This window comes from Thermobia domestica, chromosome 15, assembly GCF_964235325.1.
Source record: "Thermobia domestica chromosome 15, izTheDome1.hap1.1, whole genome shotgun sequence".
Taxonomy (NCBI): domain Eukaryota; kingdom Metazoa; phylum Arthropoda; class Insecta; order Zygentoma; family Lepismatidae; genus Thermobia; species Thermobia domestica.
The window spans coordinates 73,286,562-73,306,208 of record NC_137468.1 but is presented as its reverse complement, the minus strand read 5'-3'; the positions used below and the strand labels follow the sequence as shown (position 1 = coordinate 73,306,208).

The 19,647-nt window shown below is 37.4% G+C and overlaps 1 protein-coding gene across 1 annotated transcript in view; it reads right to left on the bottom strand.

Annotated features, from left to right (window-relative positions):
* Positions 1–19,647, bottom strand: part of LOC145671082 (neuronal acetylcholine receptor subunit alpha-10-like) — a 1,484,349-nt gene that overhangs the window by 722,777 nt on the left and 741,925 nt on the right. Inside the window, exon 3 of the mRNA XM_081739825.1 lies at positions 13,202–13,353. Within this exon, the coding sequence (XP_081595951.1) occupies positions 13,202–13,353 (152 nt within the window). The remainder of the gene's footprint in view (positions 1–13,201; positions 13,354–19,647) is intronic.

The following is a 19,647-nucleotide window of genomic DNA, read 5'->3' as shown; positions in this document are numbered from 1 at the left end:
AAAAACTGCATCCAAACTTTCACTAACAAGGAAGATCACTAAATAACGAACGAACAAACAAATCTCTCTTACTTTTAGGTCACAAATGTAAGTAACTCGTATGCATGTTTGTTTTGTCGAAAGGATTGAATATTTTAAAATTTGAAGTTACAAAATAGTCTGCAACAATAAAGAAGCAATAATGGTCATAACGTCATAACAATGATAACAAATAGGCCTACCTTTTTCAATATTAAAAATGTACAGAAAAGTAACACGGTATGAAACTTATAGATAGTAATATTAGATAGTCGTAGATAGTAATAGATAGTCATATTAGAGGTCCATAGTAATGTGAAATACAAATATACATTTTTCCCTATGTCTTGCAATTTAATTGTTATAGAATTAATAATTTTGTTTCGATTTACTCGCGGCACACCAGCGGCCCATTCACGGCACACCGGTTGGGAAACACTGCTCTAGAGAATTTAATGACCCCAATAGCTCTAGCGTCACCTGACTAACCGTCGTTTTTGCCAGGCAGCGGACTCCAGCTTCCTTTTTCCCAGAATGCAATGGCCGGTTAAAATTGTGTTGTTTTATGTCAACTAAATTTGAATAAAATTACTAATACGGTACTGTCGTATTTCATTACAATGTTCTTGGAACTTGCGAAAGTAAATCATAACTTTATTTCCTTTAGTGTTCCACTCCGTCAGAGATTAATAATTCTCTATATTTTCAAAACTGTAACTGCGTTTGCAGACTACCTCTCCCTCCCTCTTTTGGAAGATATGCAGGTGGAGATTTTGTAGACGACGCATCACCAATGACTGGAAAATGAAGAAATAGCCTAAATAAAAGAGTTGTCATGGCTTGGTTTATAATTCTGTGTATGATATTAAGACTTTATTATTCATTGCTTGCTTTATATTAATTCCTTTATATATATTATGTTGACATCTTGTAAGGTAAACAACCTGTTTCGGCCGGCAATGTACAGGGGAAGAGCTCCTCTAACCAAGACCGGGGGTGATGTTTTTGAGTGGTGTTTGTTTGGGGGTCATTCTAAAATGTTTCTTGGTGTGACTGTGTGAGATGATTCTGCTACAGACTAGAGATTATAAAAAAAATCTAATCATATCGAAGATTACTTTGTAAAGTGAGGATATATTTGCATGCGTTTCTGTAAGTTTTTTTTTCTGTCTGAAAGTGCACTGCGACCACCCAAGCCGGTGATAACTTAGGGCTGTTTGCTATTTTTGGAAAGCAACGGAACATCGGGGTGAGACTGGACGGACTCGGGGAAGGCGAGAAAGAAAAAAAAACGCCAAATCGGATGCTCTTATGGGTGATCGATAGTTCATTTTGGGAGTGAATGTTGTGAGTTGAAATACAAAATTGTCCAACTGTTCTGATGGAAGTTATCGGAAAGAATGCACACTTCTGAACTCTCGTTAGAGATTTTTTTTTTAAAATATTTCTGTGCATTTACAGTGAGTGAAGCTTTGAAACGACTGCGTTCCGTACAATAGTTATATCGATATGTGGAGATATACTCCCAAGTACAATTATCGTCCAAGAAAAGTATATTCGAGTGCCCTAGTTTTAACTGAAAAAGGATTTAATTGTAATTATGCTATGTGAATACCTCATTCTAAACTAACTGGTCCGTAACGTTATAGGACAGTGTCAACTACAGTGGACAGATTTTTTTTTTTTTTATCTGACTCAGGCCGACGACGTTCTCTTCTTGAAAGTGAAGATAGGAAAGAAAAGTGGTAGCTCAGTCCCAATTTCCGTTCCTTTCTACAGTATATCGGTTAAACAAGCAAGTTTAACTAAGTATTCCGCATGTAACTGTGCTACGTGATTAAGTACTTAAGACGAGACGAGACGAGACCTGCTGAACTGTGCAATGTCTATTATAAGCCAGTGACAAAATGGATACCTTTAAGACACAGTTTGCGGGTATCTGGAACTTTCAGTGCTCATGATTGACATGGGATTATTCTTCATCTCACAGGAACTTCCCACCAAGTTTACAAGGAACTGCTGACCTTAGTTTTCTCCCTAACACAAGGAACTATGACAGTGAAACTCTTTCTACAGTGATTTATTGTCAGAGAATATTAACGGTGTTATTTCAACTAACGAGGAATATAACTACAAAGTAAGTGTTAATGTTTAGATGTCACCTCATATAGAAATTCAATTTTATTTTATATTTTTTTTGTCTTTCTTTCATATTTTATTTGTGCAAGTGACCGTATATAAATGAGTGTGTTATTATGAATAAGGAAAATCTATTATGGGAAATTAACGCTTGAGTGGTGCACCAAATCAAGTGTGAAATTTTAAGGTTTGACAGAATCATATCCATGGAAATAAATGTTTATTCAGCACAAATATTGGATCTTTCATCTTCCAGAACGATGAGTTAAAAAAAAAAACTGAAAATTTACATGCATTTTCTTTCAGGATGGAGAGGTGAGGTTTCCCTGTAGGAATACTGAGTAGCTGACACTTTCCCAGTTGGGGCTAGGGAAAGGAATGACCGAAAGAACCAAACTCATTCATCTATTTGTAAGTGGTAAGGGAGGCTGTAATAAATGCCATTAATATTTGAATAGTTGCACCATAGCTGGGTATACTACAGAGGTTGTGACATTTTTTTTTTTCAAATTCGTACACACACCTCTCCCTCCTTTACTAGAAAATTCGTGAGTCTAACTAGAGGTAATAGTATTCTATACCACTAAGTGGTAACCCTGAGATAAACATATGGCTGTTTTGCCATATTATTGCGTTATTGTGGTAGTGATGGCTCCAGAGGGAAGTCAAGGTGCATGACTTTTCCTCAATTTACGTATGTGATTTATGTGTATTATAATTTTATATTTAGATGGTGTTGGTGACCCAACCACCAACAACGAAGAACCCCACTACCGCTACACTTAAGTGAAATATAATGAATCGGAACTTTGTGGATAGTCAGTCCCTCCAGTAGACAGTCTCGAGATCTTGTGAAAATTCACATACAAGCAGAGTGGATATTTATTCCTCAGGAATACATCCTTCGACTGTTTAATTCACTGCCACGAAACGAAGCTATGAAAAAAGAAGAAATAAAATTACTTCAAGAAGTAGAGAAGTAATTTAGAGAGTGTTTAATCAATTAGACCGAATCAAGATTAAATTAACTTGAATGGATATAACATGTAATACGGGTGTGCAAAAATTCGATGACCATAGGCCAACTTCGTTATTATTACAGATACGAAGAAATTGAGAGATGAAAGTTGTTAGAAATAAGAGGTTTTTTAATCTGGAAACGTCTAATTCTTCCAGTCGCGCCAGTTATTTCAGCTCCATGTGCAGTTAAGCAGGTTATTTGAACGGAACGCAATGACATGCAAAAATGACAAGGAGAATGCGCACATCGTAAGTGAGGGACATGGAACATCTCAAAAAGCTTGTACCCAATAATGCTGTATTGTTGTTATGGAAGATCCCAAGGAAACGGTCTGCTGAACAGGCAATGTTGCTTTTACATTTACTGTGGGGGGTCTTAGACGGTGGAACTGAAACGTCCGATGTAATTGGAAAAGTTTCAACATTTTGGATTGGAATTGCTCATTTACATTAACTTAACTCTCTTTCCATTTGTCTGTATCTTTACTCAGTACGGAGTTGGTCCACGGACTTTAAATGATACACCCAGTATAGAGTTATGATATACAGTGAAACCTCTCTAAAGCGGACAGCCGTGGGGAATCAAAAATTGTCCACTATATAGAGGTGTCCGCCCTAGAGAGGTTTCAATATCTTCTTACGTAAATTAGTACAAGGTACTATGCAATTAAAAAAAATATGTTTGCATGAATCATGTATTTACGAAGATGTGCGTAAAGATTTATAGTGCAGAAAGTACATACGTTACTCACCTTTTCAACATATCCTTCATATACATTTGAAGTAGTTATCAAGCGTGATACCAGTTTTTCCTAATTGTTGTTGTAATCTAATGCCGTCAACGTATTAAAAGTGTCTGAGTTTACCACCAGGTGGTTCCGATCACAAATCTAGTGGGACAAAAAGTGGAAATACGTGACTAACCAAACCACAATATAGTTCCCGACACATACACATGGGTGCGTCTGAGAGGTCATGTGTTGATAACAGTCAGACGGAGCGTGTGATAATCGCTGAGTAGGTGCTCGTTAAACATGATCCGTGAACACGTAAAACACTCACGACTCGAATTGGCTCTTTGCCAAATGAAACTACAGACATCGTCGTTGTACTGCGAACGTTTTGTGAACGTGTACATTGTTTTTTTTTAGTGTATATGTTCATTTATCGCAAGAGAATTGGTATGTGAAAATTGGTGACGATCGCAGTAAAGTTACAGACCGGCAAAAGCAAAGGCCGTAAAAGGTCACAGGGAAATTATATTTAATATGAACATGAACCCTTTGGTTACAGAAGTAAAAGAGTTTTGTAACCAATTTTGATTTTTAGTAATAAGTTAGTAATGGCGGAGGGAATTCCAAGACGAGAGTTGTTCGATGTATGGCGGAATGAAGAGGACCCATCAAAGAGATTAGCCCCTGTGTGTGAGTATATACTGAGCGTGGTATGCAAACGTGTGAGGACCATAATCGAGTGCAAGTGCAGAAGAAAAGTGCTGAGTTTTGTAAGAAACTGAAAGGAAAGTGTGTAAAGTGTCATTATGAACAGAAAGAATTTCTGCGACAAAACGGTAAGTGGCTGAATGTTAAAATGACATTTGTGGAACTAGAAAATATTGAAGGACACCAAAACATACGAAGTCGGCCACGAAAATTGTTCAAGGAAAGTACAGAGAAATGTAGGAAACGGAAAGTGAAACCTTTGGTGGAAACACATACACGGTTTGTGAGATTGTTCTAGCCGTGGATACGAGTCTACGCTCAACAGGTAGAAGTGATGCTGCACAAATAGTGAAGCAAGTATCAAGTTGTTCCCCAGAGGGGAAATGTAAAAGGCGTTTTCGTCTCCGCAAGACAAAGCACCAAACAAATTTACAAAATACCAGTATATCTCTATGCGTCAAATAAGTATCACTCATAATGCTGATATCTTTCCCAATTATCATATGCTTCTTGCGGCAAAAAGGTATTACTATCCGAAGAATATTACGATCACGGACTGCTTTTGCAGAGCTACACTTAAAGTCACTGCTTGATCATATTGTACATCGTTTAGTGCCAGTGCAATAGGAGGTATTTCAGCAAGTACGTGTAGGTTTACATATACTTTCAAGTATCACTGTGGTAGTAAAATGGGGCTGTGATGGTGATTCTGGACAAAGTCAGTATAAGCAATTCAGTGCGGCTACAGTGCAATTCAGTGCGGGAGTAGTTACAGTTCAGAGACGAAACTAATATTATGGCGGAATCCTTTGCCTTCGTCGACAGAATTCTGTCGGTTCATGAAAGTGACTCTGCAGAAGGAGAGCCCGGAGTTAATAACAAGAGAAATTGACAACATCAAACCACAAATCACTGCGCTCTCTTCCATGGTGGTACATGTAGACGAGCGTACAATTCTTGTAAGTTCTCACAATGATAGACGTAAAAACTTGTAGCTTGCTCTCAAATAAAGCAACCCAAAATTGTCATGTGTGTGGTGCAACCCCTTCCCAGATGAACACTCTGCCCTTTATTCGGACAAAATATCCAGATACGACAGCATTGACTGGAGATATCCAGTCGTCATTGCGTGGATTAACTGTTTCGAGTGCATCCTCCATATTAGATATGGCTTGGATATTCAATCTTGGCAAGGAAAACAAATCAAAAGTTGACGACAGAAAGCGATACATCCAACAGTGTATCCGCGACAAAATGGTACTTCTTGTCGATGTACCAAAATCAGGTTTTGGTACGACCAATGATGGAAATAGTGCGCGGAAGTTCTTCGCGGATCAAGCTTTAGCGTCTGCTACTACTTGCGTAGGTGAAGAGCTGATTTGGTGCTTAGGAACCATTCTGAAAGCAATCGCCTGTACATATGGGATTAACACTGATGCGTTTGAAAAATACTGTTCCGACACAGCAGATCTATATGGCCAGAAGTATCTGTGGTATCATATGTCAAAAAGCGTGCATAAGATACTTATTAATGGTGAACAGTTGATAAAAGAAGCCGTACTTCCTATTTGAATGATGTCGGAGGAAGCGCAAGAAGCCCGGAATAAGGACTATAAATATTTCAGGGAGCATCATACGCGTAAATTTTCTAGGCATGATACAATGATGGACGTAATATACACACTCTTAATTTCTGCGGACTCGATTGTCAACAGTCTTTGAATGAAACGTGTGAAGAGACTTACCAGTATATCTCCTGGGATACTGCAACTACTTCAAGATTTAGGATTTCATATTGATAACAACAATTCTTTTGCTGACTCTGATGTTGATGATGATAATGGACGGTGAACAACTAGTCTATTTTCAATTGTATCTTTGTTTATGTATTTCATATGGTTTTTTGGGTTGTTTGTTTCTCTGTTATTTTCGACATAGTCAGATCATAAACTTTCACTTGTTTGTAACCGATTTCCACACTCTATGCATTTATGAGGTGGTTCTTCTCTATTGTTTACATACTGCAAACATCAGTACACTATGCAAGTTGTGTAGTCGATGTACAATTATCTGTCAATATTATCTACAGGTAAACGGGTTTGCATTTTTGGTTCACTGTAGAGCACGTTTCTGATATTTCAACAGCATCCGGGTTTATATCTCACGGGAATGATGGTTGTCACTTATGTGTGATGTTTTTTGGACAATCTATGTTGTCGTTCTTAATTTTGTCCCGCTAGATTTGTGATCGGAACCAAGCAGCAGTGCGAAACTGCATTCTGGACAAAGATCTTCCAACTTTCGCAACACTCGGGAATAATAAATAAATAAATCCCGGGAACCACTTTCACATTGTTAATGAATTTCATGGTCGTTGCCGTATATGATTGAATATGCTGGCGACAACAGAGTACAATGAAAGCTGAGAAACTTACACGTGATGTACTTGAACCTGAACCCACAAAGTGGGAGTGATGTATATATTTCCTGAAAGCTTAGGTCAAGATAAGTTCAAAACCAGTTACCAAAACTGGGGAGGTCTCATGCATTCCGCATGGAGGACGCGTGGGATGGCGCCACAGATTATAATTGACTCATCGCTATTTTGCACAGGCTTATCGTAGAGAGTCGAGATTTGATTTATTTTCTTTCATTTAACATCAACTTTCACACGATATGCAAGTTGACCCACCCTTTCCATTTAAAAATGTTGAGTTAGACTCCGTCTGGGACCCTGCGGGGGACCCTGGGACAACTTATTTTATTTTGAAACGTTGAACGTTTGAAATGATGACAGACATGTTTTACTGTTTTCATATCTGTCTCACTATTTAAAAATTTTTCGGGGTTGCAACGGACCTTATATACACGCTTAGATTTTGATAAAAATGAGTGAAGTGCTACCCCTCAGCGAAATGCATGAGACCTTCCCAATTTTGGTAACCGCTTTTGATCTTACCTTGACCGAAGCTTTCAGGAAATACATACATCACCCCCACTTTGTGGGTTCGGGTTCAAGTACATCCCTATTAGTATAACTGTATAAGTGATTAAATATTTATGGCGAATTTGTTGAAAAGTAGAGCATTATATGTACTTTTGATACCATAAATATTTTTAATGCATGTTTTATTCTTCGTGTTTCGCACAAAAAATAGCCATATCTTATGGATAGTCCTCGTATATTGATAATTCGAATTATTTTCCTCTTAAAAATATCTGTGCTATTTTTCTCAAAAATAAATCTGCAATGTATTATTATATGACGCACTCAAATAATCTGTCAGAATTAGTTTACCGTAAATAAAAGTCAGGGGTAAAAGTGGATCTGAAAAGGTAGGGGGACGCATGACCGCGTCGTCCCTCATGCCTATCTTTGGCACGTTCCCCACGTTCACCACGTTCCCCCTCACTTTTACCCTGATAGAAACGGATATATAAATACTTCTAACGTAACTACAGGTATTTCCTTCTTCACTGTTGAAAACAATTACGGTAAATAATAAAGATGATGGAAATCAGGACAAATAAAACTTGATTGAATAAGATAGATGATACACAGATAATGGAAGTTGATTTCAATTTCCTAAACAGCTTATAGCAAACCAAGCAATATACGTATGTTTATATATATTTACCGAAAACCTAAACCGAGACAAAGTTAGTGTTGACAACTGTGCCCTTTACACAGGAGACTGAAACTTCCTTCGTTTTCAATAACTGAAAGTAGAAACTTGTCGTTCGTCACTTTCTCTCTCTCTCTCTCTTAGACTTTGAGGAAATCGAAAACAGAAGGCGAAACCCTTGAAATAAAAGGGGGAAAGGGAACATAGAATGGTTCCTATTCTATCTCTGTCAGACCATTTAAACTTGGGCGAAAACTTTTGCCCCCTTTAACTCATTGTCTCAACACAGATGTTCCGAAAAAGCAATTACTCGGAAATAGCGCCAAGCTTTCAGGGCAGAAGCTTTTACTTAACATGTGCTTTTGCTTTGAGCATCTATTTATGAGAAATGGCAGATTTATTTACAAAACTTATATATGACATTCGCTCAATACACAATAATTACGCAATAAGTACTAGTACCTATGATTGAATGAATGCTTGTTGAAAATTTTGTACCCCAAAAATGACTTTCTTTAATGTCATGGAGTTTAATTAATTCCTTTAATATTCTCTAGTCAGAAGAAAATCACTCCAAATCGCATGAAACGAAATTACTGTTTTGTAACAAACAGTGTGAGCTTTTTAAAATACATTAATAGATTATCTATAAAGCGTGACTATAAATTAAACTATATCATAAAATTAAAAGTAACTATGTTTGTGACTCTTAATCTCCTGAACCACCCAACCAATCTCAATCAAATTTTCAACATAGAAGAGGTTCAGGTCTGGAAGTGTTTTTATCATTTCACTTTGACGGTAGAACTTGGGAGAAGGGAAAAAATGAAATGAAATCTTGAAGTTTTACGTCCCACGGTTATGCCGGTGAGGCTAAAGAAGACGGTGATGATGAGAAATGAATGAAATGGTGGAATGAAGAAAGTGGGAGGAAACGGGACAACCCCGAGGAAACCCATGAGCACGGTGTTTGTCCACCACAAAGTCCACACGGCGCGAACTGGGATCGAACCAGGGACCCCAAGCACCGGAGGTGAACGCTCTACCACTAACCCTAACTCTATCACTAATCTTGGGTACTAATATTTGAATTCGTATAAGACAGACGATGTAAGCAGTTGCAAGATTTATTACGGGTTTCTAGTAGAATCCTAGACTTGGCGTAATTACCTGCATTTGTTGGTAAATACGCCACTTTGTAACACTTTTTTCTTTTACCTTGGGTACAAAATAGAAGTGAGTTGCATCATTGCCACATTTTTTTTTCTACACACGGAAAAGACTACTCTGCAACGCACATGTCTTGTTCTTTGTGTTTCATGAAAATTAAGGCCATAAAAAATACAACCACCCTAACATGACAATTGGATTACTTATCATTGCACTTTCACTGAGATGCACATATTATAGGAGAGGGAAAGGGTCAAGTACTTCCCAGAAACCTATTCTCTCTGTTCGAGGGAAACACAAGTTTTCAACTAGTCTCTTAATAAAATCCAGAAGTGGTACATATTCACGATCAATTCTGGTTTTAATATTGATTTTCATACAGTAAAAACTGTCGAGCGTTAACAAGAAATTGCTTTTTTGATTCCAACGGTGAGTTTAATTGCTACTTCTACCTCTGTATTGAAATCAGAAGTGGTCGGAATCCACGATTTCAAGTTTCTACACTGGTCGACATAGTGAATAAAACGGTGAAAAAAACAATACCAGAACCTACATGTATATGAATTCCATACCGCAAAAATAGGGTCCATCTGAATGTATTTTTGTCATTCAACTGGAAGTGATAGAAAATATGTTCCAATAATGATCTGTCGAGGAATTTGAAGCTTAAAATACATAAAACGATAATCATGCCTGTTGCTATGTATGGTTGCGAAACATGGTAGCTCACTCTGCGGGAAGAATGTAGACTGAAAGTATTTGAGGACAAGATCCTGAGACGAACATTCGTATCCAAGAAAAACGGGAATTGGTAATGGCGGAAACTTCATAACGAGGAATTGCATAATTTATACCGTTCACAAAACACTGTTAGGGTCATCAAGTTTACGTGGCTCAGATGGGCAGGTCATGTAGCCAGAATGGAAGAAGATAGGAACGCTTTCAAAGTCTTAACTGGAAGACCAATCGGAAAGCGACAATTAGGAAGACCTAGGCACAGATGGGAGGACAATATTAAGATGGATCTCGCAGAAATAGGAATACAAAGTAGAAACTGGATTCAGTTGGCTAAGAATACAAGTCAATGGAGAGCTATTGTGAACGCTGCATTGAATCTTCGGGTTTCCTAGACTATAGAGTTAGTGAGGAATAGCTTTTTGGTAGGGATTCAACGTCTTGACATTTATCTCGGTTTTCAAACCGGAAGTATTGGAACTAGTACAACTTCTGTTTTCAATGTTGATTTCTGTATAGTAATAAGTGTAAGAAAGAGTGAGATTTTCTATGGGAGGGGGGTATGAGTGCGGTGTACGAAGAACAGGTTCCATATTTGATTTTATTCCTCTGTTGCAAATGGAAGTTATATATCTACTTCCGGTTTCAGTTATGAATTCATATAGTTCGGAATTCTACCGTGGTTTCACAATGTGAAACGAAAATTCATTTATTTGAATTTCCATACAACTTGCTCCAATATCTGTGTTATTGGTCACTTGCATGCGCTCTTATAAGCCTAACGGTATTCACTGTAATTCGCATGTTGTGATTCTAGTAAATACTTGGTAAAGTAAAAAGAAATGGGTTCATATATACATTTACTAGTGTCAATTACCCGCTTCGCTGGGTTATAATAAGAAAAATTAGTAATATGTTCAGTTAGTCAGTCACTTTTTACTATTACTGAAGCGCTCTCTGATATCAGTTATTTTCGATCATTTTTATATCTATCTCCCCTCTTCCCCTCCCCAGGTTGCGGGGCTAAATTTGGATTTAAATAGATCAAAAATGTCACTGTTCATCTCAGCTACCCCGAGAACTATGGATTCGACACTAATATAGGTCATTTTCGATCACTTTCAAATATCTCCCCCTCATCCCCCTCCCCTTAGCTCCACCATCAAGGTGATATAATACAAACCATTCCAGGTTCGAACCTCATTTATCTTCAAAATTTGTTGGAGATCGGTTGGGTGATTCAAGAGTTATTAAGTCACAAACATTGTCATCTTGTCCAATGTCAGTTTGAACCTCATAAAATAATTTGTTTTGTTTTATTTATATTCTTCCTTACGAAACATATACTATCTAATAATTCATGGCATTCTTTGTGGCTATGTGGATAGCGTACGGTAGACCCAGGTTCGATTACCTGCGATTGCTCATGTCGTTAGCATCACACATTAAACTGTAAATCTACGGATCTTAATCTTTAAATTAAAGGAGGGGTAATAATTCCCAAAGATATTATTATTATCTCCTTGTCGGTGTGTCCCTTTGATGTATCTTTTGACATGGTATGGTCTTTCTGTTCAATCATTTCAAATAAATGGAAATTCAAGGGGATAATAATTTCCTATGGTATTATTACACCCCTCGCTGGTATATTTCTTTGATGTAGCTTTTGATATAGTATGATATTTCCGTTCAAACACTTCAAATAAATGGGAAGTCACGGTAGTAAAATTTACCTGATATACCGGCACCGGGAGATAAAAGGGAAGTAAAAATTTGTCTTCGGTGACTTTTTTTTTTTTTTTTTTTTGAAATATGGTAAATTTGGCAATATTTACTCAAATCAGTTGTTGCAACTATCGCTCCGTGGGATTATAGTTGCTACTCATCGTCCTTCGTGATTAATATAATGACTTTTGTAGTGCTGTGCGATTTTGTTGACTGACATCAAGAAGAAGAAAAGGAATCCTTAAAATAACTAATAGAATGCTGAAAACGGATCAGTTGCATACAGATTACTGTATTATTGTTATTGAGTCACATACCACTGTTTGGCTGGCGGATTTTTAGTTTTTTGTTTTTTCCTTTTTGACCGTACAACTTTCAGTGTTAGTGTCAACGTCGGCGCGATGTAATATCACGCTGAATATCAGTTTCACTATGCTACTTTGTAAAATTGAGATGGCACCAAGTTAAAATGCAAGAGTAACATGAAATTATAGATTGTCAGTTGAAAATGGCTGTTCAAAGAAACGAAGGAACAGAAGACATAATTTAAGTTACATCGACAATTCTCTGTGAAGTAATTTGTCTGGTATTAACCCTTTCTGACCTGAATTTTGTTTTGGAAATGAAGATTTTTTTTTTTTATTTCAATGGATTATATGTTAAGTGCGCCCGAACTAGCGATCATTGCGAAACCATACACAGTTTCCATCCGTTGGAAAATGCTAGAACTACGACGAACGAGACAATTTGGAAACATTCGGCACGATATATGCGTTATGTAAGCCAAAAAAGTTTGTGGTTCCAATTGGAATCATACGATCAGAAAGGGTATGACTTTATCGTTTTCATTCCAACGAAGTATCACAAACGTAAAGCTTTAACCCTTAGACTACCAACGGGATACATGTGTCCCATGCAAATAATTGAAACATCGCTGGGAATTTGTTTCTATAAAATAGTAAAAAAAAATACATGTTGTTCTCTCATCAGGTCAGATGTGACCAGGAGACTGTTTTTAATTTCCAAAACTGTGTACAGGTGTCAGGAATATCTCACACTAAAGAAGTCGTACATATAAAAGAATGTTCACAATTTTAAAAAATGGTAGTCAAATGGTTAAATGAAACTGATAATGCAATGTTGATAATGTAATCAGTAAGTGATTTTTGTCTTCTGAAAAATTTACTCAAATTAGTAAACGATATGTAATTTTTCAAATAAATAGTCGTAGAGGTACATACCTGCAAGAAAAGAAATATATAAATTGTACGTTGTTATGCATCAATCGACAATATTATGAATGTGTTAAAAAAAGTCTGTACTTACCACGTCAATGATCTGTGTAAGCGCAAGGCCGAACGTGACATTGAGAGGTTCTGAAGCATTGAGTGAAGGACGGACGGATTTGTCGTAGTTTGTCATTAAATGCTTCATCAGCTCATGTTCTCGGAGGTCACCTCTTCTAACCGGGGCATGACCTGAAATATTCAAAATTCAAAAACATTATTCTGAAAAATATTTTAACTATTTATAACAATCAATTTTAAAGTGAAAATGAATTGAAATATTCCAATTTAACGTCCCACGATTATACTTTTTAGGCTAAGGGAGCCTATCATTAATGCAAGTTAATGATTGAATAATCAGTGGAATAAAACACATGAACACGATGTCCACCAAAACTTACTTGATTGGGAATCGAACCAGTACCTTGTCGTGTGGGGGCTAGTGGGACAACGCCCCAGGACGCCGAAGTAACGGGGCGCAAAATTTGGGAAAGAAAAAAGGAAAAAGAGATAAAAATTACTTGGAATATACATATATATGGAGGCGCCGTCGTATACCCTAGCCCCGAATGCTGATTTTCCACGGCACGGCACTGAATCGAACCAAGGACCTCACGTACCAGAGGTAAGCATTCTACCACTGAGAACCTGCCCTCCTTAGTAATCAGTTTTCAGTGCACATTAAAACTGTAACAGATATTTGTATGAACTTGAGTATATATATGTATATGAGTATGTGTAATATGTTTGTGCATTTAACTCAGAGACCGTTATGTCAATTTCAATCAAACTATAACCAACGTCTTCATTAACAGCAGGTTATTGTAGACTTCTTGTCAACGTGTTTAGCTGCAAAGTAACGCCTTAATAACGTAAAGAATTGAGTTGTGAAACTGGAATAATAACTAATTTATTTAAATTAAATTTTCACTTGTTCATGGTTTACAGGAAACAGAGGAAACTTAATACCAGTACATACCTGGGTCTCATCTTTGAGAGCAGTCCTTAAATGACGACTTGGGCTTATTTAAATTAGTAACGATTCTGTGTAACGAAAGACTTCAAATCAAACTGTATAGTTTCAGAACACAAGAAAGAGATTTAGCTATATCTGAAATTTGGAAAACGTCTTTTAACGTAGACTTGGGATTATTTCTCAAAACTATACCGATAACAAAAATCTTGAAATTTGTTGAATCCATAATTTCAGGGTACAACAACGTAATTTAGCTACGTCCCAAATTTGACAAAATTTTTGTGGGCGAATTGTGTAACGAGGTCGTAACTAAATCTTAAAATACACTGACCTGTCAGAGCATTATGACCAGCTACCTAATGTTATGTCCGCCCGGACAGCAGCAATCCGGTTTGGCATGGAAGCGATAAGACCTCGGTAGGTAGCTGGATGTATGTCGAATCATATTTGCGCACACAAATTATTTAATTCCTGTAAATTCTGTGGACGGGGTTGATGAACTTGAATTTGATTGATTGATTGATTTTTGAGTTTAACGTCCCGTTCAGCAGCGAGGCTATATGAGACGTGGACCTACTAATTAACGTGGAATTCGAACCACATAAGCTCCCGCCGGGAATCGAACCCGGATCTCCCATGCCAAAGGCGCGTACGCTAACCACTTAGCCACGAAGGAGCTCAAAACTTGGATTTGATGTTCAATGACACATCAAATGTATTAACCCTCGGATACCCACGATATTTTTTAATGCCGGATTCCCAACAAAGGTGCAAATGTACACTACCACAAATTTTTGCAATTAGAAACATTCTTATTTGTGACATCGATAATATTGGTATGTTAGTTTATGTTGAGTTGTGCTTTGTTAGGTAATGTTAGTTTTGTTAAGTTTTTTGTAGGTTAGGTTAGCGAAACGGAAATTTGTTCATACTGTATAGAACTGTATTAATTTCGTAAAAATGTTTTGCAGGAAAAGTTGCAATATTGGAATATGAATGCAATATTGTAATTATATATTGCAATAGGCTCTAATATTAGCTATTCTTTATTCTATATTTTTTGAACAAAAATCAAAGAATAACATATTTGAAACAAACACCTATTGTAACATAGATACCCAAAGGAAGGTACAAATGTACCCCAGTGTAGTTTTAGGCACATACGTAAGCAGATCAAAATATAATTATTATTGAGGAAATAAGTTTCCTTACAGTCCGGTAGAGAATGTAAAGAACGCTAGTCAACCTCGGGTGTTTGTGACCTAAAATATAGGCCTACAGTAAGACATATGCGTGGGGTACATTTGTACCCCCTTGAGTATCCAAAGGTTAAATTGGGTTAAGATCGAGTGAGTTTGGGGACCATTGCAGTAATTGAAATTCACTTGTGTAGTCCTCAAACTATTGCAGCATAAAGTAGGCCTTGTAACAAGGAACGTTGTCCTGGCGAAAATATCATATATCATACTCAGCTGGAAATATGGCCGAGATGACTGGGTGTACGTGAACAGCAATGATATATCGATAGTTAGGAACCATCATGATGCCCTCACGCGCATCCAGTTATACTAACCACCATAGTCTATTGCAACATTGGACTTCTTCAATGAAGCGTGGCCGCCATATATATCTTGCAGTTTGGTGCCGATTTCACTGTCCTTTTAGCACTTTTCGAAGACACTAACCACAGCAGCTCGCGAATGCTCGAAAGCCGCGTTGTTTCCGAGATGCTCGTTCCCAGCCGCCTGGCTATCACAATCTGGCCTCTATCATACTCTGATATATCGCAGGCTTTCTCCATTTTACGCGTAAGCAGCACACTGACTATTGAGTAAGATCCCCCTCACAATTGGCGAGCGGTTCTGATATCCGCACGTGCCTCTTACTTCATCCCAACTACTTTGTTCAAACAGCAACGGGAAATCATAATGTTTTGGCTGGTTAGTATATAATCAATCTACATGGGTATAAGAGAGTGACTTCTCATAACAATAGGTATCAACTATCAGAAATGCAATTTAAAATACATAATGGCTTTGCCTACACTTCAAAAAATAAGTCAGTGTTTAAACATGCTCTCTCATTTTTTTAGAAGTGTCTTTTAGTCGCTGTTCAACATGTTCAAAAATGTCCCAAAGCTCTATTAGTAAACAAAAAATGTATAGTACGAATCCTAACATTGGTTTAGAGTGTTCAAAATGTATTTGAGCTTCAGATATGTCCAATAAGGATACGGGAACAGAACGACTTTTAAACAGTTTTACTACAGTTTTACTAAATGGATATTTACATATTTGCAAAAGGCATTCTAGATGTTTTTGTTTGTTTATTTGTTCTCTAGTAGAAAATTTCAGGGCATTTTTGGACCAAATGTTATTTCTTAAGAATGTCGAAATACTGAGTTATTTTTTTTAGTGCAAGAAAAGTTGTGAAATGGGAGCAGGGCACAGTTTATGAAAGAAGAAAGTGACTTAGCTAGATTCTAACTTTGAAGAAAGGTCACTTAAGGGATACTTGTATTATTTCTTGATGTCACAAACAATTTTTCCTTTTCTAGAAAATTTGACTAAGTTCAAATCCCCAATTTCTATCACTTATAATTCAATTCAGATAGACTCGCATAATCACCTTAAAGAGCATAAACGGCAAGAATGTAGTGGTAAAGTGGTCCACTCGTAGAGAGGCCACTTTCGTACTTGGTTCAATTCTAGATCAGACTTCTCGTTTTTAATTTAATGTCTCACAATTTTGCCTTTTAGGCTAAAGGAAAATAATGATAAAAGAACTTGAATGATCGTGAAAGAATTAGTGGAATCAGAGCATTAAAGGAAATTTGAGAAGCTTGTAAAAAAAACCCATGGACACGCTGTTGTCCACTACAAACCCAAATAACGTACGATCGAACCAGCAACCCCTAGCATCAGAGATGATCACTCTGCCACTGAGCAACCATGCTTCATAATTAGAATTTTGTAGTGAACATTATGTTCGTTGGAAATTCTCACGGCTTTTTCCCCATTTTTTCTTACGGTATTTCTTCCACTAATTTGTTACTTGTGGCTCCGTGTAGCGTAGTCGTTAACGCTCACGCATTTGGGGGCGAGCAGTCCCGGGTTCGATTCCCGGTGGGGATACTCGATCGAAAAAGTGTAAAAGCTTTTTCAGGCTGCCCATCCTGATTGTGGTTTTCCTGGGTTTCCTCATTCACACCAGGAAAATGCCGGGATGACACCTAACATATAGGTCCAAGGCCACTTCCTATCTTCCTTCTTTTTCCTCGGATAGTGTGATCGCCGAGGAACATCATCCCTCATACGCGACGGGCTAACATGGCCATTAGACACCGAAAGTCCAGAAATCTACTTCTGCCACCTTTATTGACTTGCATCTATCGTCAATCTTTTTTTAACTTATATGACGTAAACGTAGGGAGTTAAACTCAAAAATATCAGGAGCTAAGCGGTTATCGTTCACGCCTTTGGCGTGGGAGATCCGGGTTCGATTCCCGTGGAGCTCATCTGGTTCGGATTCCACGTTAATTAGTAGGTCCTGTCTCATATATCCTCGCTGATGAAAGGGACGTTAAACTCCATATGAATACACTCATAAATGTCAGCTTATTTTTAAGAGAAAAGTACGTGAAAGTTTTTAGTTAATATTGAATAATCCCCGTACTTTATTATCATTTTTTAAAAAAGGCTTTTAGTTTCTTGTAGATTCTAATTTGAAGGCAACACTGAAGTAGTATTACTTAAAGTATTTATGGTATGGGATTTGTTGTGAAATTGCTGTTCTGAGATTAAAAATCTTTCTCACCAAGTTTCCATCTCTTTTTCTCTCGCCGGTCTCTTCCTTGTTCTATTTATTTATACATAAATAGAAAATAAAGAAAAGGACCTTTCTTCTCGCTGCACTGCCTTGTATTAAATGGGGTATCAAATATCCTCTGGAGAGAACTTTCGCCTGCGCTATGGCTTACGAAGAAGAGAGTGCTCCTTCCGCCTCGATGCTCTGTCCCTTTATTTCGGTGAAGTGAGCATTAAACGTTTAGTCTTTTTTACTTGGTGCAGAAGTGGATGGAATTCTTAACCTTGCACCACAGGAACCGCGGAATGCTCTATTCACTTGAGAAATACTGTTTTTAAAAACATTTTACTGTATGGGGCATTCTTGGTATTCCCAAGAAGAAAATGCAATTAAATAAAGCGTGTCGAGACGTTTTTAAACAGTTACCGCTGTGGTTCGTAGAAACAAAACAAGTAGAATACATTTCATATTGTAAATTCATGATCGATTTTTTACTCTATGGGATGTCCATGTGAAAACCGGAAGTGAGAAATTTGTGACTTTCAGTTGAAATAGAGCAATAAGAATGGACGTGGAAACTATTCTTGAATCGATATAAAAAAAAAAGTTTCATACTATCTCGAACTATTTTTGTTCTATTGAAGAAATTTACGACTGAGTGCTCTGAGACGTCACAGTTTGATGCTCGTCTTGATAGTGAAATGAAATGAAATCTTTGAGTTTTACGTCCCACGGTTATGCCGGTTAGGCTAAAGGAAACGGTGATGATGAGTGGGAATGAATAAAGTGGGAGGAAACGGGAGAACCCCGAGAAAAACCACGCACATGGTGTTTGTCCACCACAAAGTTCACTTGGCGGGGTCTGGGATCGAACCCGGGACCCCAAGCACTAGAGGTGAACGCTCTACCACTGAGCCACCGCGGCCCCTGTCTTGATAGTGAGAGAGGTGTGTAAACTGACGTTGATAAAAGATAGTGGTGATAGGAAAAGAAGAAAATCAATAGTACAATCGATTGTTTTGCAGGCGTAATACTCGTTGGACATAATTGGACGTATACTGCCAACATTTGCACTCCTCCTACGCCATCCTCTCTCTTCCATTTCTCATTGTGTTTCTCCCTGCTTTCCTCCGATTGCTAAATTGTGCTCCAATGTTCTTCCTCAGATTGTTAAATTGCCTATGAGACGCAAATTACGTAAATTTTGTAGAACCTTTGTCTCATCTCGATTCTTAAAAAAAAAAAAAAAAAAAAAAAAAAAAAAAAAAACTTTTCTAGTCATTTTGTAAATTTGTGCACAAACTTCATGCTTTTATTTTTCTTTCTGAAATCCAGAGTGGGGGATGAGGGCTGTTGCTCTCCTGTCCTACTGACGCTTCTGTCTACTGGCTGTCATATGAAATTATCTCACGCCCTTTCGCATGGTTTTAGTTGCATTTGTTTTGGACTCTTGCCTGCGAAGGCGTTTTGAAATAGAATTCATTTGCTGAGCAAAACTGAACTTTATTGGAAATTGATTTGGATCCATTGTGCTCTGAACACCCCAATAATACCTTTCTTCAGTAAATTATTGACTCAAAAAACAACCAATTATATAGGCTTGCAGAAAATATTCTAAAGTTAGCACAACATGAAGTGTGCTTCAAACCTTACCTTTCGAAAATTAATTATTTTGAAAAAAATTTATTAGCATCAGTGTTCTG